Here is an 18,727-nt window from a genome sequence, read left to right as displayed (position 1 = left end):
CTAAAGAACTGCAGGCCTCACTTGCCTCAATTAAGGTCAGTGTTCACGACTCCACCATAAGAAAGAGACTGGGCAAAAACGGCCTGCATGGCAGATTTCCAAGACGCAAACCACTGTTAAGCAAAAAGAACATTAGGGCTCGTCTCAATTTTACTAAGAAACATCTCAACGATTGCCAAGACTTTTGGGAAAATACCTTGTGGACTGATGAGACAAAAGTTGAACTTTTGGAAGGCAAATGTCCGTTACATCTGGCGTAAAAGGAACACAGTATTTCAGAAAAGAACATCATACCAACAGTAAAATATGGTGGTGGTAGTGTGATGGTCTGGGGTTGTTTTGCTGCTTCAGGACCTGGAAGGCTTGCTGTGATAGATGGAACCATGAATTCTACTGTCTACCAAAAAATCCTGAAGGAGAATGTCCAGCCATCTGTTCATTAACTCAAGCTGAAGCGATCTTGGGTGCTGCAACAGGACAATGACCCAAAATACACCAGCAAATCCACCTCTGAATGGCTGAAGAAAAACAAAATAAAGACTTTGGAGTGGCCTAGTCAAAGTCCTGACCTGAATCCAATTGAGATACTATGGCATGACCTTAAAAAGGCGGTTCATGCTAGAAAACCCTCAAATAAAGCTGAATTACAACAATTCTGCAAAGATGAGTGGGCCAAAATTCCTCCAGAGCTGTAAAGACTCATTGCAAGTTATCGCAAACGCTTGATTGCAGTTATTGCTGCTAAGGGTGGCTCAACCAGTTATTAGGTTCAGGGGGTAATTACTTTTTCACACAGGGCCATGTAGGTTTGGATTTTTTTTTCTCCCTAAATAATAAAAACCATCATTTAAAAACTGCATTTTGTGTTTACTTGTGTTATATTTGACTAATGGTTAAATGTGTTTGATGATCAGAAACATTTTGTGTGACAAACATGCAAAAGAATAAGAAATCAAGAAGGGGGCAAATAGTTTTTCACACCACTGTATGTTTCATTTATTTTATTTCTATTTATGTTAATTGTATGTTTTTTCTTCTTTTATTGTAACGCACTTTGTCCACAGCATTTCTATGTTGTTTTACATGTGCTATATAAATAAATTGACATTGACATGAAACCTGTGTGTGTGCTAGACCATCAATTATTTTGTCTGCTAGGCTTTTTTTTCTGAATTTACTATCTTACTCTTCTTTATTTATCTGGTTTAGTACAACACTATATACTGTATACCCTGCTGTTTTTTCTTAAACTCTGTGAAGTGCCTTGAGCATGGGAAAGACGCTATATAAATAAAATGTATTATTATTAATAATACCAATCAGAACATCATGGAAAGCAAGCAGTGTCCCAAAACTAGGGTAATTTTTCACAAAAAATGGAGGATAGGGCAAAAGAATGCACCTAGAAACTTAAATTTCCTAAAACAGTGCCATTTTTTTTTTTTATAAACGAGTGTCTCTCCTGCAATTTGATCAAAGGTGCTTAAGCAAGGGTGGCGCAGTGGGTAGCACTACTGCCTCACAGTAAGGAGACCTGGGTTCGCTTCTTGGGTCCTCCCTGTTTGGAGTTTGCATGTTCTCCCCGTGTTCTCTTCCTCCTGGTGGGATCCTCCAGATCCTAAATTGTCAACTTGGTGTGTGTGTGTGTGTGTGCCCTGCGGTGGGATGGCGCCCTGCCTGGGGTTTGTTGCCTGCCTTGAACCTTGTGTTGGCTGGGATTGGCTCCAGCAGACCCCCATGACCCTGTGGTTAGGATATAGCAGGTTGGATAATGGATGGATGTTTAAGCAATGTAAGTTTAAAGGTACAAAACCTATGAAATTTAGGTTTAGCCTCAAAGAGAGACATGGAAAAGGAATTGAGCTTACTGAGTAATTGTAACTTAGGATGTCAATCTAGAATAGTAAATCATTTATACTTATTTTTCTTCAGCTAGCCAAGAGGAAATGGAGACACTGCTGTGCTACTGTATGTGTACCACAGTCCCTGAGTCATGAAGATCATCAGATGTTGAAAAATAGAGCACAGAATGTGTGAACCATGAACTTGGCAATTTATTTTTCTCTGTCTTTACATGGTGTATTGTATATTGTATATGTGTCCTTCACCTGTAGTTACTGTAACCCTGTGCTCCTCACAGAGGTCTCCCCAACACCAATTTAAAATCATTACACTGTACTTCAAGACAGCTTCTTTCTTTCAGGTGCATGGAAAGAAGATCCTAAGGTTATTGCAGATTGTATTCAGTTGGCTGCCTCTTGCTACAATCATCGATCAGAAGATCCTCATTATTCATGGTGGAATCTCAAGAAGCACTGACCTTGATGTTATTGCCACAATAGACAGACATAAAGTATGTGTCTATGATTACTAGTAGTTTAGAATTTAAAGAATTCATCTTCTTCTAGAACATAAGTGCTGACAAACTCTATTCCTGTGCAGCCTCCTTTTTTGGCTTTCATTCCAGCTGATCTCTTGATTGTGACTATAAACCATTTATCCTTTAAGCATAGATGGCATTAATGTTTCCTAAACTGAAAGGTTTTGCAATAGAACAAAATATGGAAAATGCTGTTAAAAGTGCTGCTCTGTTCTGGGGTTTTTGTTAAAGGTATTTTATCCGGAAGCAAGATGCAGTTATTTGGATGTTTACTGCAGCTGGCACAGCAGGGTAGGACTTGACTGTGTCACAGCTCAGATTCAAATTCCAAGCTGGTCATGGTCTGTGAGGCTTTGCACCCAAATCCCAGTGGTATATACAGTAGATCAAGTTCAAAGATATCTACATTCTTCTTTTACAAGTGAGTGTGCAAGCATGTGTGAACGAGCATGCCCTGGAATGGACTGGCACCCTCTTCAGGTTCTTCTGTTGAGCCCAGGAGGAGTCTGTCTTGGAAATGCAGGCTTAGAAAATGAATACTTGGTAGTGTTGCTGTTAGAATTTATCTCCAGGGGCCTCATGTATAAACGGTGCATACACACAATAATGTTGAGTAAGCCCGTTTCCATGCTCACATCATGATGTATAACACCTAAACTTGGCATAAAGCCACGCACATTTTCACGCCAGCTCAATCCTTGCCGTATGCAAGTTCTCCCATCGGTTTTGCAAGCTGGCGGCACCCGGCATCAAAGCAGTGCTTTTGTTCCAGTGTGGGTTCCCGTTCTGTTTTTTAGATCAACATTCCTGACGCGGCTTTATCATATACACTGAAATTAACTGCATATTGTTTATTAGTTTAAGGCATCTGATTGTAATTAACCTGCAACAATATAATGGCCCACAGAATGGCCAAACTATTCCAAATACCATAGCTGGTTTAGCGTTGTTACTCCCAAGTATTTATCCCACTGTATCTGAGTGGGGAATCACAGCTCTACAGCAGATGATCGGAAAGAGAATTATCAGTAGACAGCATCAAGTACACACTGCCTCAGCCATGCTGTCTATTTGAACTACTCTCATACAACAAACGCTTCAGAGCCTTTCCAGTATGGACCTAGTGGTTCAGAAACAGTTTCATCACAAGTGCTCCTTGTAGAACTGTTTGTACTTATTAATTAGTACAATTACCTCACTGTAAACTTGCGATACAGTTATAATATTGCACAGTCTGAGCCACTTTATAAAGTGCGTATTTACCTATGATGACGATATCATTTTTAAGATGAAATGCAGCAAAATATGTTTATTACATTATACAGATAAAATGTTAACATCATTTAAATAATCTATATTGTTAATAATTAAAGATATAAGGCCACAGTAGCACAGCACTAGCAACGAGCTGGTGCCCCCGTTCATGGATTGTTCCTGCCTCGTGCTGTATTCTTGCTGGGACTGGCGCGACACTGGATGGATAGAATAATTAAACACGTACTACGAAGATATTTTAGTGTTCCTTAAAAGTTTTGAAGAATCGGGGCTCTAAGCTTACAGATGACTTAACTTCTATTACAGAGCTGATTGTGTGGCGATTGGGTACTTGGAGAAAGAAAAGGAAGGACAGGAATTAGGGGTTAGTACGTTTGAAAGAGTCATTGCCGCTGCAATAAATTATTTCATTGAAGGTCACGCATGGCGTAGCAAGCATCTTGCGTGAGACAGGTACCACCGTGTTCCCATGTTTAATAACTTTCTTTAACTCTTATAATCATGAAAATGATATCAAATATACATCTCAGTATTTTAATACTGTAATATCACAAATTTAATGGATTCTGTGTCCTGTCAGAGGAAGAGAAAACCTGTTTAAGTAGCACATAGTGATTCACACACATAGAGCACATGGAAGAACACATACAAAACAAAACATTTAACATGCTACTTTAGTTACGATGGGATTTGAGAAACTAGTAAATTAGACAATTTAAAGATGAAGTTTATGATGTTCTATTTTAATGACAAAATAAACTATGTGATTAAAGTGGAAATTCAGAGATTAAAGTTGACATTTTGAGCTTTTTTTCACACTGTGTCCCTATTTTGTTTTTCTTTTCTCTGTACCCTAATAAGCTTTCATATGACACTCAGACGGTGGGCTACGACTCGCATTTTCACAGCGACTTTGATATCTGACAACTTTTTTTATATTGGACACTGTGCGACTTTGTGAACTTGATTCTTTCCAGTTTCTCCGACAATCTATGTCACTCGATCAACTTCCTTTTGTTGTTTATACCACTGTTTAACAAATAGTATGTTTTTCCTTGCCTCCACTTAGTATTCCCTGAGATTCTTCTATTTTCCCCCCATGCTTTTGCCATTGCCTTTTCACAGAATGCTGAGATTAAGGGCTATTTATATTGATTTGCATATTCAAAGAGGCATAATTCTGGAAGGAGTTGGGGCGGGACAGCAGGCACGTGCGTTACTTTTCATGCTGACTGGGATTTATGGAGCGGGAGAACGTGGAAGTTGGTGAACGCACAGATTTATACATCTGGATTTTTTTTTGCATACGCACATTTCTACTTTTGTCCGTATGCCATGTTTTAGTGTGAATTCTACGCACGGCATTATGCATGAGGCCCCAGATCACAGGTGTGAAGGGGTCCTTGCATTGATCAAGGATCATAACCCAAAGTGACTGAGGCCATCATTCATGTTGTTTCCAATACATGTAAATGTAAAATATAGCAGAACAGCTAGCTAATCTGTAATTAGTCAAGAGAAGTCCAAGTGATTTGACTACTTAGAATCTTGATGTAGAAGATTATTACAAACTAACACTTCTTAAAATTACAATAAATAGTCTGTGACAAACTATACATACATTCACATACTTGAACTTGGCCATCAAGCCCACAAATAATTTCTTCAGTTAAAACACACCGGCATTATTGTCCTTCATTTTTCCTGCAATACTTCTCAAAATCAAAGGTTTTGGCCACAATTGAGGTCAGGCAGATTATCCTTTCATTCTTACATACTTTCGTTGAACAAAGTCAGTTGTTACTTCTGCCTCTCAGGCATATGCTTGTGTACTTGGGCTTTAAGAGATAACTGTAAATCCATAATGTACATAACTCCTCAATTCAGCCAATGCATGTTCAAAAGTTATCTCCTGCAGATGACACATTTTTCTATCTCCTTTATGCCAATGTAAGAAGATACTTTGGTCATCTCAGAAAGCACCAGCAGACTGTAATGTACTACATTTCTGATATTTAATATTGTAGCATTATTCTTCAATCTTGATCAAGATAGTCCAGCATTAGTGAAGCAAACCTTTCATCATATGATGGACTGCAGTGGGTCTATGAAGAGGACCATGTCACTGTGATACTCTCCATGGTGTAGACGCTGAATGAACAGTGGGCATACTCACTGTTGTTTCTATGATCTGTTCCTTCAGGTCTGTAGCACAGTTTTAATCCCTCAGATTCCACTGGAGGTATTTTGGATACCAGTGCATCAGACTGATGCCATGGATACTAACAGTTGTAAAACTGGCTGTACATTTCTTTTAACAACAGAAGTGATGGATAAAATGAAGAGAATGTATGTGTGGGAAAGAATTCCACCATAAGTTTTGGGATACATTATGGGTGGGTATGTTGTTCAAACAGTCTTGTCCTTTATTAAATCTATTCGTTGCCCTCACCACTGGTATGACAGTCATTTCTCTGTTTTACTCAGATATTCTGGCTGCCCCTCCGATCTCTTTCATCCACTTTCCACTTAACACTTATTCTTTTTGTCAGTTTTGTGACCTCCAAAAGCCTCTGCAGATGTGGATTCCATTGGTTATGACTCTTCACTGCAGCAGAAACAGCATAAACTGCAGTACAGCCATCTGGTATTGGTGCCTGAGATAAATTGTCATTTTTTGTCTTTTAACGTGCCACTATACAATCCAAAGCATAAAGTTAATAACACAATAAAATATTAGATTCTCTCCGTAATAAAATCTTACAGTACTGCAATCTTTCCATTGAACCCAACAAAACCTCCATAAAATAAAAATTAATATTAAACTAATAAAAACATTATTAATTAAAACATCACAGGTATCAAATTGCAAAATGCACCAGATTAACTCTAAAAAAATATTATATAAAATATATACACATTTCCTTAAAATCTACCTTCAGCCCTTAGCATTTCAAACAATTCAAAGTGGGAATGCATGAAAATCTACATCAGCCTTTCAAACTACATGCAAATGTGGATTTTCAAAATCATATGAAGGAAAAGGGAACAAATGATAGCTTTGATAACTTTCATCATTTTTGGTTGGTTTGTCTCCACATTTATTATATTGTGAGCTGGTTTAAGTAAGGATTGCCATCACCTCTTCACATCTGATGAAAACATTAATAATTTTTGGATTAAATAACATGGACAGTGTGTTGTGGGACCAAGTTCTAGATGTGGTCTTCCAAAGCTTTTGCATCTCCTAGTACCAAGTACAAGACAAGTAATTCACATGAATGATATCCAGCATACATCACAATATCTCTCTCTGTTATCTTAAAGAAATCATTCGTTACTCCACAGTTCTTTGTTTGGCGACATCTGTGGTCCAAAAAATGTATTAACAAATTATTTAATTAAATAGTGGTGAAAATTATGTCTAAGTTTTTTATAGGCGACATGAGTCTTCCTCTGCCTTTCTGAAATGATTTTGCCAAAGATGGGATCTCTGTATACAGTATACCCTCACTTTTCACTGGTTCATACTTAGCAGTTTAATTTATTCAGCAGTTGCCCAAAGAAAATAATTAAAAAAGAAAAAAAAAACACAATGTTGTGTGATGGCATTATTTGAACCCACATACATAACGAATCTGGTTTTTAGCATCCTGTCTCATTTTTGGACAATTTTCATATGTTTTTGTAGTTTAAACTTATCATTATTCTGGCAATGTTTTTGATGCTTCTTTGTATGGTTGCCACCATTTTACTAAGGTCACAGTCACATTGTTTACAGTCACGATGCCTGATGTCGTATATGTGACCAAGAATCAAATGACACAATGGATCATCAAGTCACACCTATTTAAGATGGAGGCGTGCTGGTCCTGAAATCCAAGCATCAGAATCTTTTCCTTACCACATCAACAACCTTAAGCGTAGTGGAAGCTAAAGGCACTTCCAAGAAGACATTCCATGTTATGATCTTTTGACTACATTTCTTTTAACTTTGTTTTGGGCTGTTACATTTGATTTTGATTGCTTCTTTTGATTTAATGACCCCTGTTTGTTTTATAATATCATTTTTACTAGCTGCTATTTGTTCTCTCTTTTCCATTTGCTCTGTACACTGGTGTCTGCTAGATCATTCATAAGATCACGAGAGTTGCACTTAGCTTATTGTAACCAAGTCCACTTGAGACTTGTGGTTGGACAGTTGAAATGTGGTTGACCTCCCCCATAAGTGCTTGCACTTCACAATCAGCATTTTCTGAGGATGTCCTATCATAAACTTGATGAGTTGTACCTACTCTAATGATTTTGACTTCCTCTGTCACCAGTCTTCTCAGCTGTTAATAGATATTGACAGCATCTCATTGTCTAACTTGAATGTGAGGAGTATCAGCACCCCTTTAGTCAAGCTCTCCCTACAATTTACACACATTATCTTCATCAGTATTATTCAGAGTTCCTGGATAAATATTTCCACATTACAAATTTCACCCAAACCTCTAGAGAATGCAGGAAAGCAGTAATTTATTGTAAGAAAAAAAAGTCTCAAATCTGATTTCTCACAAATTTGATGTTACTGCAAAACTGAGCAACCAGTTCCTTGAGGCCACAATTGGACTGCTGTCTGTTGATCAAAAGTTTTTTCATTTCTGAATTATTATATATATTCTGGGTTATAATGACTAATTGAGAGCTCAGCTGGGATGAAATTTATTAAAACAGCACACTTCTCTTGAATCAAAGTTGCTCTTCTCAGGCAATTTGTGCAAAGGAAATGAATATTGTGTAGAAGATCTCACATTTTCTATCTGAGAACTCTCTACTAATAAGGACGTGTCCTTTCCTCCTAAACAGTATGTTTCTGCTGTAAAGCAACCAAAGAGAAGAAAAAGAACAAGACAAGGAGAAAAGGCACAAAGACAACCTGGTGAATGTTGCTGTGGGATCAACAGAAATGATTCCTCACCTGTCCCCTCAACATACAGATCCGGATCTGACAGCAGACCTCTGAATAGCATCTCTAAAGGAATGCGCCTCTCTGTAGACGAGGAGCTTGAGAGGTGTCGGAAGCAAGTGGGTCTTTCTGATGACACTAGGGTATCCTTATTACTGTCAGAATCAGACACTGAGCAGTATGAGGCCAGTGAATTAGAAAATGCGGAGTGGAAACAGGTAAGATAATCCACATAATCTGTACATTGGTGTGAAGTTACAGCTGGCACATCTCAGTTTCAGATTGAAATGCATGTTCAAAAGTATCTCCTGCAGATGACACATTTTTCTTTCTCCTTTATGCCAATGTAAGAAAATGCTTTGGTCATCTCAGAAAGCACCAGCCGACTGTAATGTACTACATTTCTGATATTTAATATTGCAGCATTATTCTTGAATCTTGATCAAGACAGTCCAAAATTTCTCAAATTAATGTTGTTTCCTCCTATCTCCCAGAGAGGCAGTAAGGCACAAGTTAGGGTTATTGGTGTGGGAAAATGTGGTTTATGATGAATTGGTGCTGCTGGAGAGTTGATCCCGTCTAATGTCCGACACTAATGGGCTGGCTCTCATTCCCCATGACTCTGTACAGAGTAAACAATTGTGATTGGTTAATGAATGAAATTATTCTCTCAGTCCTCCTGAACATCCATTTCCCTGAAATAATATAAAAATTATGTGAGTCTCCCACTGATTGATTTCCCTCAGTTATAAGGTATGAATCACATTTATGATTCTTCCTACTAGACATACAGTAAGTAAACAAAAATTACATAAAACACTGTTCAAAATGTCTAAAACAGAGACTGGAGCTAATAAGAATGACAAAGAAATAAAATGGAAACACTGTGACGAGAAGTCTGGTTGATTTCGATTTTCCTGTGTGTTTATCCTTAGGTTGTGGACATTCTTTGGAGTGACCCAGTCAATCAAGAGGGATGCATTCCAAACGTAGTGAGAGGGGGTGGTTGCTACTTTGGTCCAGACGTGACAAAGGAAGTCTTGGAGAAGCACAACTTTCAACTACTTATTCGCTCACATGAGTGCAAGCAGGATGGCTATGAATTCTGCCACGACAGAAAGGTTGGCTCACTTTATGTGTCATGTCATACCCTTGTTGTTAACAAAAGATAACTAATTCCAGCATGCTCAGGTTATGAAATGATTGAAATGAGTGAATGAGAGTGTATGTGTAAATGTGCCCTTTGAAAATTAATATCTCACCTAGTTTCTGATTTGCACCTGCTGTTCTCCTCATTCCGGCTACTCTGCAATTAAATAACTGTAGCTGGATGGAAATTGGGGGATTGTGTTCTGTGATGGCCTGGTTCATCATTTAAGATTAGTACCAGTTTCGCTCAGCATGATCCAGCATATCAAAAATGGTATACTAGGTGTTTAACCAAAATAATTCAGTTAATTAATAATATAAAAATAAACTATTTTGCATTTGATTCGATTTTATTTGCAAATATGGGAGTATCAATTTTTTTTCTTTTATTCAGGTCTTAACTATCTTTTCTGCCTCCAACTACTATGAAGAAGGCAGCAACAGAGGCGCTTATGTCAGGATGGGCCCAGATCTAATACCTCATTTTGTACAGTATCAGTCCAGCAAGACTACTCGGAAGTTAACCATGCGACAGAGGTACAAAATGTTTCTTTGTACTAGAATTCCGTTCAGTTCAAGCACATTATTCTTACAATTAAATTAAATAATTAGCAAACATTCTTGCTGGTGGCAGGTGAAAAATATTCACTTTCACCAGGTTTACTGGCTTGACCTCAATAACTTTTTTTTTTAACAATTTATTGAATTTATTAGAAGTAAGTAACATTTCATACAAGCAAGTCAAACTTGACAAAGCAGTTCAAATCAGCCCTCACCCATGAGAAAGAGAGCAAGGCCAACACCCCGAGTAATCTAAGAGTAGAAAAAAAAGGATGAGAAAATCTTTTTCCCCAAAATAAATGCTTATTCTAAAATGTTACTGATTAGATTCTGCCAGGTTTTTAAAAAAGTTTTTAACAGATTCCCCAAAGTAAGAGTATGATTTTTTTTTTTTTGCAGTTTCATATAGTATATAACATTAGTTTCCCACTGACTTAAAAGAGGTAGGTTAGGATTCTTCCAGTTGAGTCTACGTGCCAATAGTGAAGTAAAAGCAATCACAGTTTGTTTGTCCTTCTCGTCTCCAAACACAGCTCTTAATGGGTTAGGAGGGATTGTGACACCAAGGCTGTCTGAAAGGCATTTAAAAATTTTGGTCCAGAATGATGTTAATTTGGTGCTCACCCAAAACATGTGACCCAGTGAGGCTGGAGCTCGATTGCAACATTCGCATGTCCTTGCCCTGGAAACATTTTGCACAATTTTAAACAAGATGATGTGCTTGAGTGAATTCTGTGCATTTTCCCACTGTCCTCTGAGATCTTTGAAAGGAAGGGATCTTAAAGTGTTTTTATATAAAACAGAAATGCTGCCTCAAAACTGATCAATATTTCTTCCTTAATAGATGTAGGTGGGAGGTGAGGAAAACTGGACAAATTTTGTTTAGCAAAGTTTCTAATTTGGAGGTAGTGGAAGAATTGTGTTGATGGAAAGTTAATTTTGGAGTGTAATTGTTTGTAGGATGCAACGATGTTATCTATGTATAAATCTTTAAGTGATTTAATCCTGTACGTTTTCCAAACATAGAAAACTGCGTACATTAGAGGGGGTGGAAGAAGGCGGTTACTGTGCAGAGGTACCACAGATAAAAGCTTTTCTATCTTGAAGTACTTCCTACATTGGTTCCATATTCGAAGTGAGCGAAGCACAATTGGGTTGTTACTATATTGGCAATGACGTGTATTTACTGGGGTACAAAGCAAGGAATATAAAGAGGTACTGCAGGATTTTATTTATATTGTGGACCAAGCCAGTGTGTGTTCATCTATTTGTGTCAATATACAGGTTTTTATAGCTTGTATATTTGCAGTAATAAAATTGAAATTCAGGTAGAGCCATGGCACCTTCTGCTTTAGGTCTTTGTAGGGTTGCCCTTTGGATACGTGGATGTTTTGAGAAAAAAAGAAGCTTAGGAAGGATATTCATCTTGACAGTGTTAATTCTGCCAGCTAAAGTGAGATGGAGGGTAGACCATCTATGCAAGTCTTGCTTAAGTTTTTCCATGCAGACAGCAAAATTTTGTTGATAAAGAGCTTTATGTTTACTTGTGATGTCACCCCGAGGTATTTAAACTGATCTGCGATGATAAAAGGGAACATGTCCAATCTAATATTGTGTGCTTGAGAATTCACTGGAAAGAACACACTTTTATTCAAATTAATTTTGAATCCAGAAATCTTTTGACATTTTGCTAGTACTGTTAGGATTGCAGGCATAGTATTTTGTGAATATGATATATACTGTAAATTGCCATATTATCTGCATATAGTGATATTTTCTGTTCAAGTCCTTTTCTAATAATCCCCTTTATCTAATAAGCATTTCAAAGGTGAACTGCCAGCGGCTCAATGGAGATTGCAAGTAGCAGTGGTGACAAGGGGGGGCATCCTTGTCTAATACCGCGTTCTAGTTTGAAGAAATCTGAAATAATGTTGTTAATACAAACTGAGGTTTCTGGACTGGTATACAGTATTTTGATCGATGCACATATGTTCAGACTAAACCCAAATTTCCCCAATGTAGTAATAATTTAATTCCATTCAACCATATCAAATGCTTTTTCTGCATCCAACAATATCATCATCTCCAGGGTGTTAGACTTTGTGGGTTAATATATTACACTAAACGGGCGTCGAAGATTGGAAGCTAAGTGTCTGCCTTTTATAAATCCAGTTTGATCTTGTGATATCACCAAAGGGAGAAATTTCTCAATCCTTCTACCTAGGACTTTGGAGAGTATATTAACATCATTATTCAGAAGTGAGATTGATCTTTATGATGCACATTGTAATACTTCATTTTACTTAGTAATGATGGTAATTAATGCTTCTCGAAAAGTCTGAGGTAAAAGTTTATTGTCTCTGGATTCTGTTGCTAATAAAATGGGAGCTAACTCAATTGATTTTTTTTTTTAATTCGGCAAGGTATCCATCAGGGCCTGTTGCTTTACCACTCTGAAGGGAGTTTATAGCATCTAGTAATTCTGAGAGTGCTAGAGGCTTGGTCAATAACACTCAATTAATTTCCTCAGTTGTATCTACTCTGAAGATTCATTGTCTGTTTCAGTCTGATCATCATCTTACTTTTGGCTGTGAAACTTTGCAGATTATTCGGTTTCTTTAGGTGAAAGTGATAGCCATAAAAATTAAAAATGCAGTCAAATTTGCTTTTAGTCGCAGTTCAGTTAAATTTATCTGCTTAAGAACATACTTGTGGCTCCTCAATTTTCATCATCCCTAGCATAATTTCTTTATTTCTATTGTTAGAATACTGTTGATTTTAGAGAAACTTCAAGAAACCTCAGTACCATTTTGGACTTCTGTTTTACCCTCAGTTCTGCACAGCACCATCTAACAACCTGATGCAATGCACATCGAATGACCAACTTCTGCCCACATGCACAACACACATTGTGTTTATTACAATATAAACTGTTATGCATAGGAGGTAAAACTGTTAGATTGGAGAACACAATGAGGTCTGAAACTTGAAAGAACTTAGGAATCATAGGGACTTAAAAAGGGGAACAAGATGTACTCTTTGATGTTAAAGCGGGTTATTCTTAAACTAAATAACATACTAGTGAGGCCTCACCTTGAGGCTGTGTATAGTTTTGGATGCAAGTCCAGAGAAGATCGACTATGCTGAGTCCAGGACAGCCAGATATAAGCTGTGAGGAAAGATTAAAGTGAAACCTTTTTAGTTTAAACAGAGATTAAGAGGTGACATTAATGAACAGTTACGAAGGGAATTAGTACAGTGGATCCCAGCTGTTACTTTAAAATAAACTCTTCAACAAGAAAATGAGAACACAGATATAAACTTGTCAAGAGTAGAATTGGCACAAACATGAAAAAGGAATAGGAAAAAACACAGGCACAAGGAATAAGATAACAAAGAAGTCTGATAAATAGTTGTACTTTGAGAACCCTCACAACCCGACTTGCCATTGTTTTAGGGAAAGTTGGTGAACGGGATTGGAAAGCCTGTTGGGTTAAATGGCCTCTTCTTGTTAAAATTTAATGAACTTTACCATACACTACAGAATTATCTCACATATTCATAGTGTTACTCTTTGTTGTCTTTTTATTATCCATCCATCCATCCATTATCCAACCTGCTATATCCTAACAACAGGGTCACAGGGATCTGCTGGACCCAATCCCAGCCAACACAGGGTGCAAGGCAGGAAACAAACCCTGGGCAGGGCGCCCACACACACCCACACACCAACCACACATTAAGGACAATTTAGGATCGCCAATGCACCTAACCTGCACGTCTTTGGACTGTGGGAGGAATCTGGAGTACCCGGAGGCAACCCACGCAGACACGGGGTGTTTTTTCATTAATTGTTTACTTTATTATTATTTTGGGCTTTTTAAATAAGATGCTTGGCTTTATCTGCAATATTGTATTCATTCTATTGGAAAATCTACTAGCGGTTTTCTTATTTTTGAATTTCACCAAAGCTACAGGGTAATGCTTTGAGCTTTAAGGGTTGGCTGCATTATGTACTATTTTGTTACAAAAGCACAGTGTTTGTTTTGGTCTTCTTACACAGGAGTGTCTGAGTAATAGGTAGCCATTTTCTAATGCGTCACTGCTGCTTTTTGTCTTGAGGCCATGATCAAGTTTAGTCTACACTAACATGGATAATTTGAAAAATTTGACCTTTCTTCTTCACCAGAATGACACTTCTCAACCACTGCAAATTAATCTTTTTTAAAAACACTTGCCAAAGTGTATACATTTGAAAAGACCAAGTTACGCGTAACATTATGGATGAAGAAAACTAAACTTTTTGAATACCTGTCAGTTTTGTGGACTTTCCTACCTTCTACATTAGCTGACCTGTACTGCACCTTGAAATACCTAAATATTTTAGTTGTATTTATTTTGGCAGAACTCTCAGTCTATATTTTATAGAGCTTTGGCAACCTTAAAATTGTTAGCAATCTTAAAAAGCCAATGTGTCCACAAAAAGTCCATTTTAGAGTATTCTACAGGTAGTCTTTTTGTTCTTCATTTGCTTAGTAAACAAGCATTGTTCTTGGTGAAAAATCACACATGCCCATGAAGAAACATTAACCATTTTTGCCATTTCAACAACAACCTGAAAATTCTAACGTAGATAGAAAGCTTTTCAAATTAAAGCAGCATTTTTAGCAGATTCACCAAGGTAACTATGCTATGCAAAGTATAGTGCATGAAACGTAAACCCATCCACACATTTCATTCATTTACTAGACCTTCCATTTTCTCATGAAAAAGTGTTCATGAAAGGTACTTTAAACTCTAAGGTACTTTTTAAGTTAATTTTGGAAACGTCTCAATTATCAATCGCCTTGATTTTCATCTACATCCTGCAATACCTATTTTAACGTCCGCTCATCACTGACTCAGTCCACTTCACTCAACACCTCATAGCACTTTATTCTCACAGAGAGGTCTGCAACACATGAACAATGGCCAAGGCTGGCTACCTCATCTTCAATACCTTAACAGGGGCTGGAAGCTGCTCCACTCCTGCAGGATACATGAATTTGCCGGCCCATTTTTGGATGGATTCTGCTAAAAGGCCTACACTTCAGAATACTTTAGTAAAGGCTAAAAGCCACTTCAGGAGCAGCACTTCTGGTGGTGTTCACGGATGTAATGGTCCTCATTCCAGTAGCTCCCTGTGTAAGGGCTGCACAAATATTCTGACAGGAACCAAGAGATTGCCTGAAAGTCATCCCTTGTTGAGGTACAGGTATACCAGTCTGTACTCGAGTCACTACACCTGAAAAAATGAGCCATGTTCATTCAGGTTAACACTCATCAGTCGCTGCTAAATGACAGTAAACAATATGAGAGCAAGGTAACACCCAAACTTTTTTTCAATAATTACTTATGTTTATTTGCAGGGAAACCAGGAATCAATGTTAGATATGAAAGACGTACCACCTGAATGATTCAAATCAGGGTCACTCAGCAAACTTTGTATCAGGTGGGGGCTATAGTTTTAGTTGTTGCAGTCTTTGAATTCTTAAGCTAGGTGTGATGCTTGGGAGTATGGGCTAGGGGGTGGAGGGAAAGGAAGCAATGCTATTTGTAATTTATCCCTTATAACCTAATAACCTGGGACAATAATAATAACACTTGGCAATAATATGAAATCTTTGTCAAAGCTGTCGTATGTGCAAAGTACTACTTTACCTAAGACTACAAAATGTCAACAAAAGTTCAGAAAAAATATTTCCATGACCAAATAGTGAACTTTGTGAGCTGGAATGTCAAGGGTCTCAATCATGAATTAAAGAGAAAGAAACTACTCTTGAACTCAACAAGTCCAAATGCCAAGATAGTATTTTTACAGGAGACTCAGTGATTAAGCATGGAGCAGTTTTGGGTGCAAAGACAGTGGTCTGACAATATGTCATGGTGATGGGCAATTTGTCTAATATTAAAATGATCTTGAATAATACCTATGCACCTAACACGGATGATAGAGCTTTCTTCCAAACTATATTTGAATCTACCCCTAATGTGAACACTCACAAAATTATAATGATTTGAGTTTTAAAGCCACACTTCAATAGATTCTCAGATAAAATGGTGATAATGTCTAATACTGCCAAGATAATTACACACTTTGTGAAGGATCATAATCTGACTCATGGAGGTTCTTAAATCCTAACCTAAGCGCATACTCTTTCTTTTCATCCGTACATTTATTGTTACTCAAGAATGGATTATTTCCTCATAGACAATCATTTTTTGCAGACAATCAGATCTTTTAAGTATAACACTATTGTTAACTCTGATCATGGTCCTCAAATTACTGCGTCCTACACACTCACCTTGTAGCCTGTTGTAATCAAGCTCCAGCCTCAAAGGGCTACATATTTTGGGCCTCCACCAAATTAACACCATTCTGGACCAAAATCTTCACATGCCTTTCAGACAGCCTTGGTGTCACAATCCCTCCTAACCCATTAACAGCTGTGTTTGGTGGACTTCCAGATGGCCTTCAAGTGGAGAAGGACAAACAAACTGTTATTCCCTTTACTACACTAGTAGCATGTAGACTTATCTTGCTCTACTGGAAGAATCCCACCCAACACTCTTAAGTCAGTGGGTAACTGATTTTCTATACTATTTGAAATTGGAAAAAAAATCAAATTCTCACTTAGAGGATCTGTTCAAAACTTTTAAAAATATGGCAGGATCAAATCAATAACATTTTAGAATAAGTTTCCATTTTGTGGAAAGCGATACCTTTCTTTTCTTGCTTGTTTTATATTGTACAGTAGCTGCGGTCAATGTTCCCTCAAAGCTGAGCATGTGAGTAATTCACACGAATTCAGAGCGTCGCTCATACTTCTCGCACGATCGCTCGTTCCGACGGCGTCGCTCATACTTATCGCGAAAATTGCTGCTCATACATTTTTGGCTTAAACAAAATGTCGCTCATAAACAATGTTTTTTGCTCACCATATGCTACTCCTTAGAGGGAACATTGGCTGCAGTTGCTGTCTCCTCTCTCTTTCTCTTGGGTGGGGGTCGATTTTGCTTTGATTTGTTAAATTTGTCTTGACTATATGGAATATTATCTGTTTCTGAATAAAATCAGTAAAAATATAAAAAAAAATGATGAACCCTACTTAGATGTAACTAATTTTGTATCCACGTCACATCTTCTTTCTGCTGCTTACAGTTTGATAACCAAATATGGCAGGATACCAGTAAACCGCAGGGCACCACCCTAACACACTTAGTGAATTTAGAGTCCATAATAAATTGACTGCAAGTGTTTTGCCAATGAAAATCAAAAGCTGTCATAAACCAAGGAAAATATGCAAACTCCACTCAGGTATTGTACCAACTGTAAAGATATGTGGCAGTTTATTTGAAGAAAAGGCCCAGGAGATGAACTGTTGTATATATAAAGGGTGGGATCAAAACTGGAGAGAATAAACCTTGTGCTGGAAACCAAATTGCTAGACAGAAATCAAGGTGGGCGGCACGGTGGTGCAGCGATAGCACTGCTGCCTCGCAGTAAGGAGACTTGGGTTCGCTTCCGGGGTCCTCCCTGCGTGGAGTTTGCATGTTCTCCCCGTGTCTGCGTGGGTTTCCTCCGGGTGCTCCGGTTTCCTCCCACAGTCCAAAGACATGCAGGTTAGGTGCACTGGCGATTCCAAATTGTCCCTAATGTGTGCTTGGTGTGTGTGTGTGGCTGTATGTGTCCTGCAGTGGGCTGGCGCCCTGCCTGGGATTGGTTCCTGCCTTGTGCCCTGTGTTGGCTGGGATTGGCTCCAGCAGACCCCAGTGACCCTGTGTTCGGATTCAACGGGTAGGAAAATGGATGGATGGATGAAATCAAGGTGTTAAAAAGAGGGAAAATGGTCTTTAATAATTTTAAGTAAGTAAGTCAATCATCAAACCCTAATCACAAAAAATATAAGAAGTCTATATTACTAAAACAAACTTCAGCACACTGTGTTTGAACGAATCCAATAGTATTAGATAATCAGGAAGCGCATGACGCTGACCTTTGTACCGGCGCCACAGTGACGTCCACGTCACACGCTGCCAGTCATCTGTAGCAGCAGGTCGATTTCAGCACCATGGAGTTTCTCTTTATTATCAGTTGAAGCTCTGGATGATTCAAAGGTTTCTTTAATTTTTACCAACATACCGGGGCAGCAAGAGCCGTAACCTCAATCAGGTTTCAGGCTGAACTGAGAAATAAATGAGGATGTCTACTTCTTGGACATCCTATGGCACTCTGCTTATCAGTATGTAGCGGTTAGTTAAGGGTGCTTCTTATCAGTCTGTTCTGGGCAAATGATTCGGCTAGTCTTCTGAGGTCCAGAGGATGACCTTTGTACTGTAAAACATTTCTCCTTCAACAACCATTTAATAAG

The 18,727-nt window shown here is 38.1% G+C and overlaps 1 protein-coding gene across 1 annotated transcript in view; it reads left to right on the top strand.

Moving 5' to 3' along the window:
• The window catches only part of LOC120528714 (serine/threonine-protein phosphatase with EF-hands 2-like), a 71,011-nt gene that overhangs the window by 35,881 nt on the left and 16,403 nt on the right, over positions 1-18,727 (top strand). The window contains exons 9-13 of the mRNA XM_039752870.1: positions 2,204-2,353; positions 5,859-6,004; positions 8,638-8,824; positions 9,542-9,727; positions 10,150-10,292. Of these exons, the coding sequence (XP_039608804.1) occupies positions 2,204-2,353; positions 5,859-6,004; positions 8,638-8,824; positions 9,542-9,727; positions 10,150-10,292 (812 nt within the window). The remainder of the gene's footprint in view (positions 1-2,203; positions 2,354-5,858; positions 6,005-8,637; positions 8,825-9,541; positions 9,728-10,149; positions 10,293-18,727) is intronic.

This window comes from Polypterus senegalus, chromosome 4 (genome assembly GCF_016835505.1).
Source record: "Polypterus senegalus isolate Bchr_013 chromosome 4, ASM1683550v1, whole genome shotgun sequence".
Lineage (NCBI taxonomy): Eukaryota > Metazoa > Chordata > Cladistia > Polypteriformes > Polypteridae > Polypterus > Polypterus senegalus.
This window is presented reverse-complemented; position numbering and strand designations above follow the sequence as displayed.